This window comes from Sylvia atricapilla, chromosome 12, assembly GCF_009819655.1.
Source record: "Sylvia atricapilla isolate bSylAtr1 chromosome 12, bSylAtr1.pri, whole genome shotgun sequence".
In the NCBI taxonomy this organism is placed as follows: Eukaryota; Metazoa; Chordata; class Aves; order Passeriformes; family Sylviidae; genus Sylvia; species Sylvia atricapilla.
In genome coordinates this window covers 9,202,087-9,214,523 of record NC_089151.1, presented here as the reverse complement: position 1 = coordinate 9,214,523, position 12,437 = coordinate 9,202,087, and the positions used below count along the sequence as shown (strand labels likewise).

At 42.7% G+C, this 12,437-nt stretch overlaps 1 protein-coding gene across 3 annotated transcripts; it reads left to right on the top strand.

Moving 5' to 3' along the window:
* Window positions 1-447: 447 nt before the first annotated feature.
* Window positions 448-11,789, top strand: OSGIN1 (oxidative stress induced growth inhibitor 1). Of its 3 annotated transcripts, none has more exons than XM_066327816.1 (6): window positions 448-994; window positions 5,086-5,188; window positions 7,639-7,775; window positions 8,098-8,289; window positions 8,670-8,761; window positions 9,388-11,789. In XM_066327816.1, the coding sequence occupies exons 2-6, from the start codon at window positions 5,104-5,106 to the stop codon at window positions 10,403-10,405; spliced, it is 1,524 nt and encodes a 507-aa protein (XP_066183913.1). In that variant the 5' UTR covers window positions 448-994; window positions 5,086-5,103; the 3' UTR covers window positions 10,406-11,789. The 3 variants fall into 3 exon arrangements, with proteins under 3 accessions (XP_066183913.1, XP_066183912.1, XP_066183914.1); XM_066327815.1 differs by having other exon boundaries at window positions 449-994; window positions 5,083-5,188; XM_066327817.1 differs by having other exon boundaries at window positions 455-994; window positions 5,083-5,188; window positions 9,412-11,789.
* Window positions 11,790-12,437: the final 648 nt, after the last annotated feature.

The following is a 12,437-nucleotide window of genomic DNA, read 5'->3' as shown; positions in this document are numbered from 1 at the left end:
CTCCGTGCAAATGCTACCTTGGATAAAGGCCCAGGAAACTTGAAAGAGTCCTTACCCCTCTCCCCCCTCACCCCCCTTCAGTCTGACAGCATTTACTGAGTCCAGTGTTTCAAAGGATTGGATGGTAACTAAACTTTGAGCGAAACAATGGTTTCACATTTATTAAAACAGCTTATTCTGATGGAATTAAAATAGAGTATTATATTAAGTATTCTGCTCAGATGGAGGTTGTGAGAGTAGAGAAATCCTTCTCATGAACTGCTTTTATCTTTTAGATCACATGAATGAAAGTATGCATCTTAACTGCATCAGCAGTCCTGATTTCCTGGAAATTGTAGTTTCCAAACAGATGGCCTCAGAGATAAACGTGTGCTGCATTTACTACTTGAACTGAACACTTTGGCATAAAGGTATTTAATTTGTGAAGGGCACTTTAAATTTAGCAAGCCAGATCGATTATTCACTGAGTTGAGTAAGACACCTTGGATGAAACCCCTGGTGGATTTTAAGTTTTATAGAAGCAGTTTGACTCATTTTACTGCTACTGTGCAAAAGGCTTATAACACTTTATCTCACTGAAGAAAAAGAAATCCAAACTGAAACCAATATTTTCAGACCCACTATATATCTCTGGGGTCCTGAGGGTTAAAATTGAAATATTCAAGTGCAGGACTTCTGACAGGCCTGGGTCCTGTAAGCCTCCTTTTGCTGTAGTCACGTAGTCAGCTGAACATTACTAAGGAACTTTCTCCACATCGGTCATTCAGGAGCTGGGAAGGGAAATATTCCCGCTGACTCATGCTTATTACTATTTTCCTTGCTCCACCTCCAGTCTTTTTGGCTCCTCCTCTCTTCTCTTGCTGCTCGTTGCTACTATATTTAAACAGCTGTCTTAGAGCAGAGAGAGGATTCCAGGCTTGTAGTTTGGTTGGCTCTGCTGACTGTACAGTCACTTCCATAAAGATCCCACCTCTCATCAGACCTGCTGCTAAAGGTAAGAATGCTCAAATAAGTACAGAGAACTCTGTCTGGTGTACCCTAACTCCAGTTTCTGAGTGTCACAGGGGTGCTTTTAGAAAGGTGTAATTACACAGCACAAAGTTGAATTTTTCTCCACAAAGTTTAATTGTGTTTGGGGGGTAACTGGCCTGACATGTAAGAGTGATGATGCAAGGAGAGAACAACTTCTGAAACTTGTAGGGAAGTGTAAAATGTAGAAGTTGTCAAGATCTTTGCTTTTTCTAAAAAAGTGCTAATTACTTAAATATTAAACTGGTGAAACAAGTGAGTTGATAATGAAATAAAGCTGAAGAAAACTATTATTGCATCTGTGTTAGAATTGTTCTTTAAAACTGAGTGTTGTGATACCTCTTTTCATCTCCCCCAGTGTTTATACCCCAACTGCATTGCTCTCTTGAACTCTCCCCATGTGCTGTTCAGGCCACACTTGGTGATTCTTACTTTAGCAAATCTCATGGTTGTTACAGGGAGAGTTATCTGCATATGGCTGATGTAACCTGGCTTTTTATTTCTCCAAGGACCACAAAGTGTCCTTGTCTTGCTAAATTTTTCTTTGCTTTTCCATTTGCTCACTTAAAACCTGTTTCAGCCTTGCAGCCTGGAACTAGTAAGAGCCACACTGACTGAGTTTGTGAGTTATAGTCCCTCTAGACATGAGGCTGTGTCAGGAAGGTATGCAGAGCTTGGCCCAGAATGAGCTGGGTGCTTTTCAGCCAGAAACAATTATGTAACATCACACAGGCACTGGAATGCTTTGGAAGCAGCAAGAAGCCAAGTTGTGAAACTCTCTGCATTCTCCCAAATGAAGAGGAGGAAAGGGCCATCCATTTAAAGTAGGAAGCTCAAAGCAGGAGCCAAACTCAGAGTCACTAAGCTGACTAAGTGTGAGTGCCCAGCAGCCTACACTACCTAAAAGGAGGGTGAGAAGAGTAGTTTTAGGTTTCTTTCTAGCTCAGGCTTTTTCCTGGTGCTAAGTAGTTCAGTAAAGATTTGCAATTAACTTCAGTGTCCTGTTGCTTTCCCATAGCCTCTGCAAGAACAAGCTTTCCTCTGCTATACTGTATTATCTTCCCAGGTTTTGAGGTATAGGAGTCTAAGACTGGGGGGAAAAAAGGTAATTAAAATAATCCACCTTAACATCTAATGGCAGGAAAGGTGAATATCTGGCCTGAAACTAAAATGCCTGAGATGTTCTGAGATCAGTTTTACTGCAAGAAGTCAAACCTTTACCCTACAGGATGGGAATAGCTATAAAAAGGTTCAGCACCTGATTCACTTTCTACTTAAAAAGAAGAATTAGTAACTATGGATTATAGAGGTGGCAGCCATAGGATGTGAAAGGGAATTCTTCCATTTGTAGAGAGATGCTAGGATGGTTAATCTTGTGTTGATAGAATTGTCGTCATCAAATCTTCAGGAAACAAAGTGTGTAGCAGTAAAAGGTCATTGGGCATTTTGTGAACCCAGGCACTGAATAAATCCATGGTTTTAAATGGTCACATTTATGCACAGATCCAGTAATTTCATCAGACTAACAATTGTGCTCCTCTAGTTATTAAGGTTTGGTTTAATTCCAGAAAATGCTTCTCTTTCTTGTGTCAAAAGGTACAGAATGGAGGGGGAGGGTGAAAGGAGGAGGGAGTTATCACTGAGCTGGCGGCCGCTGGCTCTGTGCTTTATCAGGGTGGAGAAGGGTGGCACAGTACAATGGCCAGGAGCCAAGGCAACCTTCCTCTAAAGTAAACAGGACTGCCAGGCTGTCTTCTCCTGGCTTGTGCCTTTTTTGTTCCCTTCAGGCTCCCCCAGAAAAATGCTGGCATACAGCGTCATGACTTTGTGTTCACACCTTACAAACAGGCTTGCAGGCTCCTTATTTATGTGCTGGCTCTGCTGCTGCCCTGGAGCTGCTGCCATGTGCTCTGTTGGGTTGGTTCAGCAGTCAGAAAATCCCACGGATGTTGCTGGGTTACCACTGTCTACAAAGTGCATGCAATTTTCCCATGCATGCTGCTGCAGGGAGCTTTGGAGCAGAAACCTGGAAGATTGCTTCCAGAGATCTTGTTTTCCTATTCCAGGCTGCCAGTGGTTTCACAGAAGTAAGATGTGTACTCTGTGTTAGGAAAAATGAATAAGAACTTCTCCTCTTGTGTAATACAATCGTGGAGGGGGGTGATTTGTTATCATGGAGAAGAAACTTCTGCTAACCTCAGTTAGATACTGTAGTTTACTGGTTTGAGGGGATTACCTGACTGGTCACACCAGTGTCCTGTTCCTTTGGTCTCTGGCAGTCCCAGGTGCTAGTGCTGAATTCTACCAATTGTAGCTCTGGAGCTTTGTGGGAAGGAAATATTTGGGGGTAAACTTACACCACAGTCTGCTGAAGGTGGTGCAGGTTTTGGTTAATGTGGCAGAAGCTATCCAAATGTCTAGGAAGGTCCTTGGTGTTCCCACAGCTTCCAGGGCTGTGGGGATGTCTTAAGGGGACTTCATCTTCTGTAGTGAATGCAACTACCTTTGAGGCTCAATTAAATTGGGAACATCAGTTTCATTGAGATCCAACTCTCTTCAAAGCTATATGCTTCAAATTACTTAAATTAGAAAGCACAACTATAATGTCTTTTTAGCGCTTCATGCCCTGTCAGGCAAAATGCATGAGAATCTTAGACTAATGTCTAGTTAAGTGATAGCAGGCAACTAAACTGTGATCCAAAAATTTGGACAATTTGCTTTTAGTTTTGAATTCATCTGGTAAGCCTTATGTGATGAATCCGGTCCTCCTGGGATAGAGCTGTCGAGCCCAGCCATGGCAGTACATGGGTGTGTATGAGAACTGCCACATCCTTGCAAGCAAATGCACTCACAAGACTCCTGCTGGAGCCTGGAATTTGCAAACTAAACTCACTAGTGGTTTCCTGGCTGCCCATTCAGTCACCAGGGTCCTACACTTTGCTGGAGCTGCTCTGACGTAAATGTCAGGATTAAAGAGGGGCATTACACTTGTAGGAAGACATTTGCTGCAATACCTGTGTCAAAGGCAGTGATGTGCCAGGCCTTATGGGAGTGTGTACTGCACTTTCCAAAGATCCTTCTGCATTTGGAAAGGGTGTGGAGAGTGTGCCCTACAGGACAAAGTTGTGCCATTCAGTGGATTTTTGCTTAGCTTTCCAAAATGAGAATAAAGTTTTTATAAAGGAGGGTATTTTCTGTAGAATAACTTAAAGGGTTATGCTAAACTTCAGAAATCTCATGTTTATTGTGTTAAAAATAACTTCTCTAGGTTAGTGAGAGTAGAGTTGAATTCCATGAAAAACTAAAGAAGTCGTTTGATGATGAATGGCAAAAACATTCACTGTTCATTGGATATCTGCATAATGATTAGATTAGTTTTGTAGATTCCACTATAATTATGCCTTACTCTCCAAGATAATTATGATGCATATTTTGTTCTAAGACTTGCTATTTACTTGTTCAGACCTAGAACTCTCCATTTTCTGGAAAATTATGAAAGAAGGTTCCAAACTAAACTAGCACTTCTCAAAAAACCCTATAATGATAGAATGGTACTTATTTGAAAATGCAGCCGGGAGATTTCTAGCCTTTGGGCAGAAGTCTTGAGTCAGGTTTACTTTACTTATCAGTAAAAGCACAAGTTACTATAAAAGGTGTTTCTGATAACGACACAATTTTCTACAAAGTGTGGTCAGAAGTGAAGTTTTTATTAGTGAGCTGCAACACTTCATTTATGTAGTCAGAGGGTTACTAAAATTGCCAACTGTCCTGGAGTAATTGGAATTTATGTCTGAAAAAGCAAGGTGGCTCTTCTCTCCCTCTTTTGTGGTGCATAATCAGAGAATCATCCTTTGATTTTGATGTCAGGACAAGAAAAAGATAAGGAAGTCTGTCCTGAGTGTGGAAGTGTAATGCGACAGTCTGCAATGCAAGGGTAATACTTTACCCTGAGTCTGTGGGCTGGAGAAAATCTTGTTGGGTTCTTCTTGTTTGTTTGTTTGTTTGTGGTTTTTTGTCAAAAAATGCAAATAATTCAAAACATATTTATTTCAGCAGGTAGAATCCAGAGCATAAATGCTTCCAGACGGGAAGATGTGTCCATTAGTGACCAGACCCTCAAATAAGAGTGGGCCCAAGACACTGCCTGTTGTGATCATAGGTGAGCCTTCTCCTGCCAGCACTTCTGTGTTCTCTCGTGCTGTTGTTGCTTTGGGCTTGATATCTTTAACTTCTGTTCCAGTTCCATATGTTCTCACTCAAACCAGAAATCCTGACTACTGTTTCTGCATCCTTTCCCAGACAGCCAAACTTCCTATAATACTAAGAGAGAGATTTCTAAGAGTCATGAGAAGTAAGGAACAAGATATTTTACAAATTACAACACATACCTATTTTTAATGGTAAAATTGGTAACCTTTTGAACATCAGTTCATCTGAGCCTGCTCTTTGTCTGTTGGATATTTAGAAAGATTTGAAACCTTTTCAGTACAGGTAGTTAATCAGCTTGCTCTGATTATCTGTAGTGCTTGAGTTGAAGGTAAGTTTGTGCAAGTTTTTTCACCATTATTTCTGTTTAGAAAGTACTCCACATGCTGTTAAGGTTTCTGGAAATTTTTCACAGATTTCTTTTAAAGCATGAGTGAGCTACACGGATTTTGTACAGATTTAATAGACTTATAAATGCAGTTCTCTACCAGTTAAAAAAAAAAACAAAAACAAACAGGTTATATAGTAACTGTTTTGCCTCCCTTGCAAGAGGGAGCTTTGCAGTGTGAGGTGATTCTTGGAGCAAAGTAATGACATCAGTGCCTTCCCCTCTGACCAGCCATGAGCTGTGTAGGTGTTGGACCTTGTTCATCTGAGCAGAGCTGGCTTCCCTCCTTATCTGGCACTGAATTCAAAGCACCCGAGGGAGCTGCTCCAAAGTCAGAGCACTGCATAAATCACCCCTAATCCTTGCTAACAGCAAGTTTGACAAAGATACTACTACCAGAAAGTTTTTGTCTGAGAATGACTTCATGCTGCTCAGATGTACAAGTCTCCAGATGGGAAGGAGGATATTTTAGTACTTCCCTAGTGCACCTGTACAGGGGCCCAGGGTGGAGATGCCACTAAAGCCTCAGAAGAAGCAGTGTGAAGATACGCCCTCTGAGGAGGCTGTTGGACTGAAGCAGCCCAGCTGTTTCACTGCAGCTGGACAACACTGCATGGAGGTTCCAGCAACTTCCTCACACCTTGCTCCAGGAAGACTTTGTGCTCCCTCAGCTGTGCTGGCAGCCTCATGGAAGCAGTTGCATTGTAAAATGCCTTGAGCCCCAGATGTTCCTGTGACCATCCACGTCAAACTTAGATGTAGTTCAGAATAAATCCCCTGTGTGTAGTTGCTGTTGTGCACTCAGGTGGTGAAGTTTGGCTTAGGTACCTCCTCGAACTTCCCAAAGCAAAGTAGTAACCTGAAACTTGTTATATTTTACTATAGCTGCAGTTTAGTTTGTTTTAGTATCTGTTGCTGTTGGTTTTGGCTAACTTCCCTGCAAGTGGAATATTCCAAACACTGACCTGCAGCTGCTGGTCCGTGCTCAGTGCAGCAGCCTTTGCCCTCAGCTGTGACATGTACTGCCCTTCACAGAGCTCACCCTTGGAGTTGGCTTCACAGCCCTGAGCTCATTCTTTCTGGAATCCTCAAGGATCAGCCTCTGCTCCAGTCATCCTTGCAGCATTGGCACTGTGTCAACAGGTTGATGTCACTTGGGTTCTCCTCCCATCCTTGTCACTGCGCTGTCATGGTTGTTGGTCACACAGCAGCAAAGCCTGGGCAGCCAGACAGGCTGACAATCATACAGACACTGTAAAATATTAAACATGCTGGAGAACAGCCATGTGTAAACTTCCCACAGACTACTCTCACTGGGCTTTGGAGTCACATAATCTAGTTTTTCCACTGGCTGCTAGGTGGTCAGCAGAGGCGTTCAGCCATCCAGCAACCTGTTCAAAATGCTGTATTCTGAGGGCTTGGCATGGCAGAGAGACTTTTTCCTTAACACGCTGCAGTACCACAGTAGGGCTGGTTCCCATTTGAAAGTGTCCTCAAGACCCATTAGTCAAAGATGCTATTGCCAAATATCCCTTAAAAGATGGAATTTCTGACTGAGAAGAGCTGGTTCCTCTTCACTTCAATAGTCACTCTCTTTTCTGGATCTTGTATCCTGTGCACAGTGAACTACTCTGCACTGGTGTGAAATGTGCTTCCAGGAGAGCTGAGGCCCCTGGTCAGGATGTGGTCAGCTTCTAAACCTCTAATTTTAGAGAAATAACTCCATTCATCACCATGCTGGAGACTTCAAGCTTCAGGTGAGGACAGCCTCTGATTTATTTAACCCTGTGTCTTTTCAGCAAGTTCTAGGGACCTTGCAATGCAAATAGGAGCAGGTGAGGTGAAGGGTAAAGTGACTTCCCCAGCTCCATCCAATAAGTCCATGCTGGAGCAGAACATCCCCTGTATCCATAGCGGTGTCATATCTTTTGAATTGGTCTGCATATTAGAAACAGTTATCAAAGAACTGCTCTATCTCCAGAAGTATAAATTCTTCTCCATTTTTTTTCTTTCAGGGAATGGACCTTCAGGAATCTGTCTCTCATATTTGCTGTCAGGTTACACCCCTTACTTCAAAAGACACTCTCATCATCCTCATCCTATTCTTCAGAGAAAACTGGAAGAGGCACCAGAAGTTTCTGTTTTGGACCAGGTTCGTGTAAAGATGAACAGTATAACATCCCAGTAAAGCATCCTAGGGGTGTATCATAAGTGATTTCCTTGTTTGGATTTTCAAGGTACACAGACAGAATGAGCCTTAAGCAAACTTTGCTTTGTAATCCAGATCTCTCTTGTGTGAAATGCCAGCATGGCTGCTAAGATACTCGAGGCAGCCCTCGGGCAAGAACAGACCTGTGTGCCAATAAATGAGCTGCCCAAGCACACCAAAAACACTGATCAGAGATGCTGGAGTAACGAGCAGTCTGCTGCCTGGCAGTACATGCACTTTGAGCATCTGGTCTTTCTTTCTGTAGGATTTGGAGTATCTGTCTGAAGGCTTGGAGGGACGATCCCACAGCCCTGTGGCTCTTCTGTTTGATACTCTGCAGCGTCCAGACACAGACTTTGGTGGGACAGCAGAATCTGTGCTCACTTGGTGGCATGAGCCTGACAGAGCCATCCCCCACCTGGTCCTTGGCAGAAATGCTCCTGGAGGTGCCTGGCATGTAAGTGAACTGGAGCCAGCTGGGTCTGTGTGTTGTGTGGTAGCCAAATGTGTTGACTGGAGAGAGAAAAGCTCCCCTATAATGCAACAGTCTGCAAGTCAGACTGTGTTATATTTTATATGTACATATAATGCAAGTCAGCTGTGTTATATTTTATATATATATAGACAAATGAAAGTTTAAAAGGAAAACAAGCAGGAGAGGCCTTTATATTCTCCATTTCTTGTTCTTTTTGGAGAACATGGATGGCTTCATCCATGACTGCAGATCAGAGAGAATTACCGATTTCATGATCTGTGCCATATTGAAACATGGAAAAGTTGCCTTTCACTTTTTACATTAAAAAAGTTAAAGTAATTTTGCTCTGTTTCTTGTTCCAGTCTATAGAGGGCTCTATGGTTACCCTGAGCAAAGGGGATTGGATGGGACTCCCAGATCTCCCTTTCAAAGAATGGTTAAAGCAAAAGAGAAGGTGAGATATCCATGTGTGAATTTGCAAACATCTGGAGATTTTTACAGAACCTGGACTTCTTGAATGTAGCTACTCATTTGTTATGGATGATTTTAGTGAGAGAAAGGACACCCTTCTACACCCCACAACAGTCCATTCTACATTGAGTGATTCAGATAAATTACAGTGATGCTTGGAATGTGTCCTCCACACCCACTGGGGAGATGAATTCATGACCATGAGTTCTGAGTAAAGCTTGAAAGCATGGTCACCTGGCTTCTACTGCTGCTGCCCCTGATGACAAGTGTAATCAGTTCAGCTACTCTGCATTCTCTGAGGTGCTGCTTCTCTTGACATGTGTCACAATTAATCTTATGAAGTCCATGAGCTAAAAATTGAATGGAAGCAAGATATTAGAGGAAGGCTTAAATAACCAACCATCTTCTTGGGGTTGGGATTAAAGCTAGAGAAAGCTGCCTCTATCCAACAGCTTCTGGACCTGACTGTTAGCTCTATATGTAAAGAATAACTTTGCTGAAGACACGGAAACTAGATCAGTCTTCTCTGGTAGTGCCAAAATAGACGGCTCTAGGATACATTCAGGGCAAGAGGGGACAAATTCCAGTCTCTTACTTAACTGCTGCTAGACCTTTGTTTGTACTTTATTACAGAGGCCTCAGAAACAATAGAGCCACTGCAGAGGACATTGCTCAATATTACCAACACTATGTGATGAAGAAAGGACTGCAGAAGAATTTCAGATGTGGCACTGTTGTGACCTCTGTGAGGAAAGTGAGTGCAGAGAACATCTCCAGCCACACCCAGAAAGATCTGCAGGAAGACAGTGACTCACTCTGGAACTCTAATGAAAAAAGCACAGAGGTCTTTCAGGTGGATGGATTTTTCAAAACTGTGGAAGGTGATAAAGAGCCCTTCTCCATCTATGCAGAGAACGTGGTTTTGGCTACAGGAACATATGACAATCCTACCTGGCTTGGGGTCAAGGGAGAAAACCTTTCCTATGTCCACCACCAGCTGTCTGCCCTAGAGGAAGCAGTGAAGAGCAACAGTGTTGGCATCATGTCAGATCCAGTCTTGATTGTAGGTGCTGGTCTGACAGCTGCTGATGCAATTCTCTTTGCTCACCATTGCAATATTCCAGTAATCCACGTTTTTCGGAGACGAGTCACTGATCCAGGTCTTATTTTTAACCAGCTCCCCAAAATGATGTACCCTGAATACCACAAAGTCCATCAGATGATGAAAGAACAGACAGCTGCCTGTGCTGGGCCCTATGAGTGCTACATCAGCCTCCCTGAACATCACGTGCTCTCCTTTGGCAAGGACAAGAAATGCATCTTGCAAGACAAGAATGGCTGTCAGAAAGCTTATAAAATTTCCATGGCTCTTGTTCTAACTGGCTCAAACCCCAACCTCTCCTTTCTGCCAAATAATGGCATTGACTTGGCAATAGACAGTGACCAGCCAGTCAGTTCGAAGAGGAATCCCATAGATGTTGATCCATTCACCTATGAATGCACTCAGGAGAAGGGGCTCTATGCTCTGGGACCTCTAGCAGGAGATAACTTTGTACGCTTTGTGCAGGGAGGGGCTCTGGCTGCTGCCAGCTCTCTGGTAAAGAAAGCCAACAAAAATCCCCCCTAACAAAAAACCCCATCCCTGTACTACCTGTACGTGGATGGGTTAGTGATCCTGCCATGGAGCAGCAAATCATGTGATTTGTATATCCCCAAATCTAAAGGCTGTTCCTGGTATTCTCCAAGGTTATACGGAGAGTTAGTAAGTCCTTGCTGAGTTATTTGAGAAGATTAAGTGACCAAATACAGGGTGGGTTCCATACACAGCAATATCTTCAGTTCCTGAGAATTCACCTCCTTTTCTGCATAGCTGTGCATGGTTACTGGGACTGAAGCTTGTGCCTGGAAAAGGAAGGGGCAAGATAGGAATTGCTCGTCTATTTAAAACACTCTGGGTGACTGAAAATTGGATTCAGGAATTAATGTTAATTATTTTCAGATAGCAGGCACACAGTACTGTGTCTGTTGGTGTCTTACAGTGTTTTGTCATCAAACAAAGCAAATTGACCTGGTTTTGTTCACTCCTGTGGTTTGGCTGTATGTTCTTGTTAGGCCAGAAATCAGTGCCAGGTGCTGCAGGTATCTCTTTGGCACATGGAGAGGTACTCTGCAAGTAAAAACTGACATACAAACATTCAAAACTGTATTGTCTCACTGACACCAGCAACAAGTAATATATGATTTTTTTTTAAAAAAATCAATAAATTCCTGGGATGGGTTCTTCTCCTTCCTGAGAAGAAGTGGTACTGATTTGCAAATACTTGGTTTGCCATCTTGCAGCTTCCTGCTTTCTAAATCCTAAACCTGTGATAGCCAAACTCGTGGCAGCTGATTTAGAGACAAGCAGGAGCAACAGGTCTGTCTTGGAACTGCCCACCTACTGTATGGGGCTTCTGCTGCATGGAGTATTCTGGAAAGGTGCAATATGTTATATACTGGGTGAATTACTAATGTATTATAATTTTTAAAAAAAGATATTATTTGTATAAGAGGGAAAATGGCACAGTCACTTTTTGGTACCTTTATGCTATAGATATAGATATATATCTCAACTTTTTATGCTGTTTTTCAAAAATATTTTTATTGGCAGAATATCTTGTTACAGCCCTTCAGTCTGCTCTGAATGAGCTGGGGTGGATGGCAATGATACCTTATGTTGTAAGGAGCATTCTCAACAGACCTGCAGGGCTTTTCAGAGATTTCACAGGAAAAATTGCAGTCATAGCTGATTTAATTTGATGTAAAGACAGTCTCTGCTCCTGTGCTGCACTGAGGCTCACTGACATCACAAGTCTCTGAAAAACTGAGTGGGATGAGACATCTGTAAATGAATTGGCCTCAAGTTGAGATGTGGGAGGGGCTTGTCTGTGATGTTACTGTATCACACTTGAATCGTTTTTCTGACTGACTATTCCTGTATGAAACTTTCCAATAAAGTGATTTCAGACTTACCTTGTGTTAGTTTTAACTCTGAATCTCTGACCCAGAGAAGACCTAATGAATGAACTGTTCATCACCATCATCTTCCTGGTGAGTACCAGGGCATGATTTGTGCCTGCTAAATCCTTCATCCCTCTGTTCCCTAGGAGGACCCCACTGTCAATTTTCTCCATATGTATTTTGTCTCTCCAGCAGGATGAAGAACCCTTGTAAAGTGCCATGCCTGTCTCTAGTGAGGCCAAGACAATGTCAAATCAGGTTATTTGCCAAGCCTGTTGTTGCCTGGGGGATCTTACATCTCTTTCCTGTTCACCTGCTCTCTCCTCCTATCTGCAAAATAACCCCAGATTACAACCTAGACCAGTGAGTCAGTTAAGACAGTTTAGATCAGAACGGACATTGGAAGGTCTGTGGTCCAACCCCACTAAAGTTAGAAGTTGCTCAGTCAGACCTGGTTGCTCAGTGCCTTGTTGGGGAAAGCTTTGAATATTTCCAGGATAGAGATTGCACTATCAACATTTGATTGTCCTGTTCAATATTTTACCACCTTTGTTGTTGGGAATTGTAGGGTATTTGCTTTCCTAGTTGCATTGTCCATATTGCAGCTTATCTACTGCCTCTAGGTTTGGTGGTTTGGCTTTTTTCACTGCACAGGTCTG

Coding starts and splice junctions, on each gene's coding strand:
- OSGIN1 (XM_066327816.1), top strand. CDS start 5,104: ATGCTTCCAGACGGGAAGATGTGTCCATTAGTGACCAGACCCTCAAAT. Junction 5,189..7,638: donor ACTGCCTGTTGTGATCATAG/GTGAGCCTTCTC, acceptor TTTTTCTTTCAG/GGAATGGACCTTCAGGAATC. Junction 7,776..8,097: donor AAGTTTCTGTTTTGGACCAG/GTTCGTGTAAAG, acceptor TTCTTTCTGTAG/GATTTGGAGTATCTGTCTGA.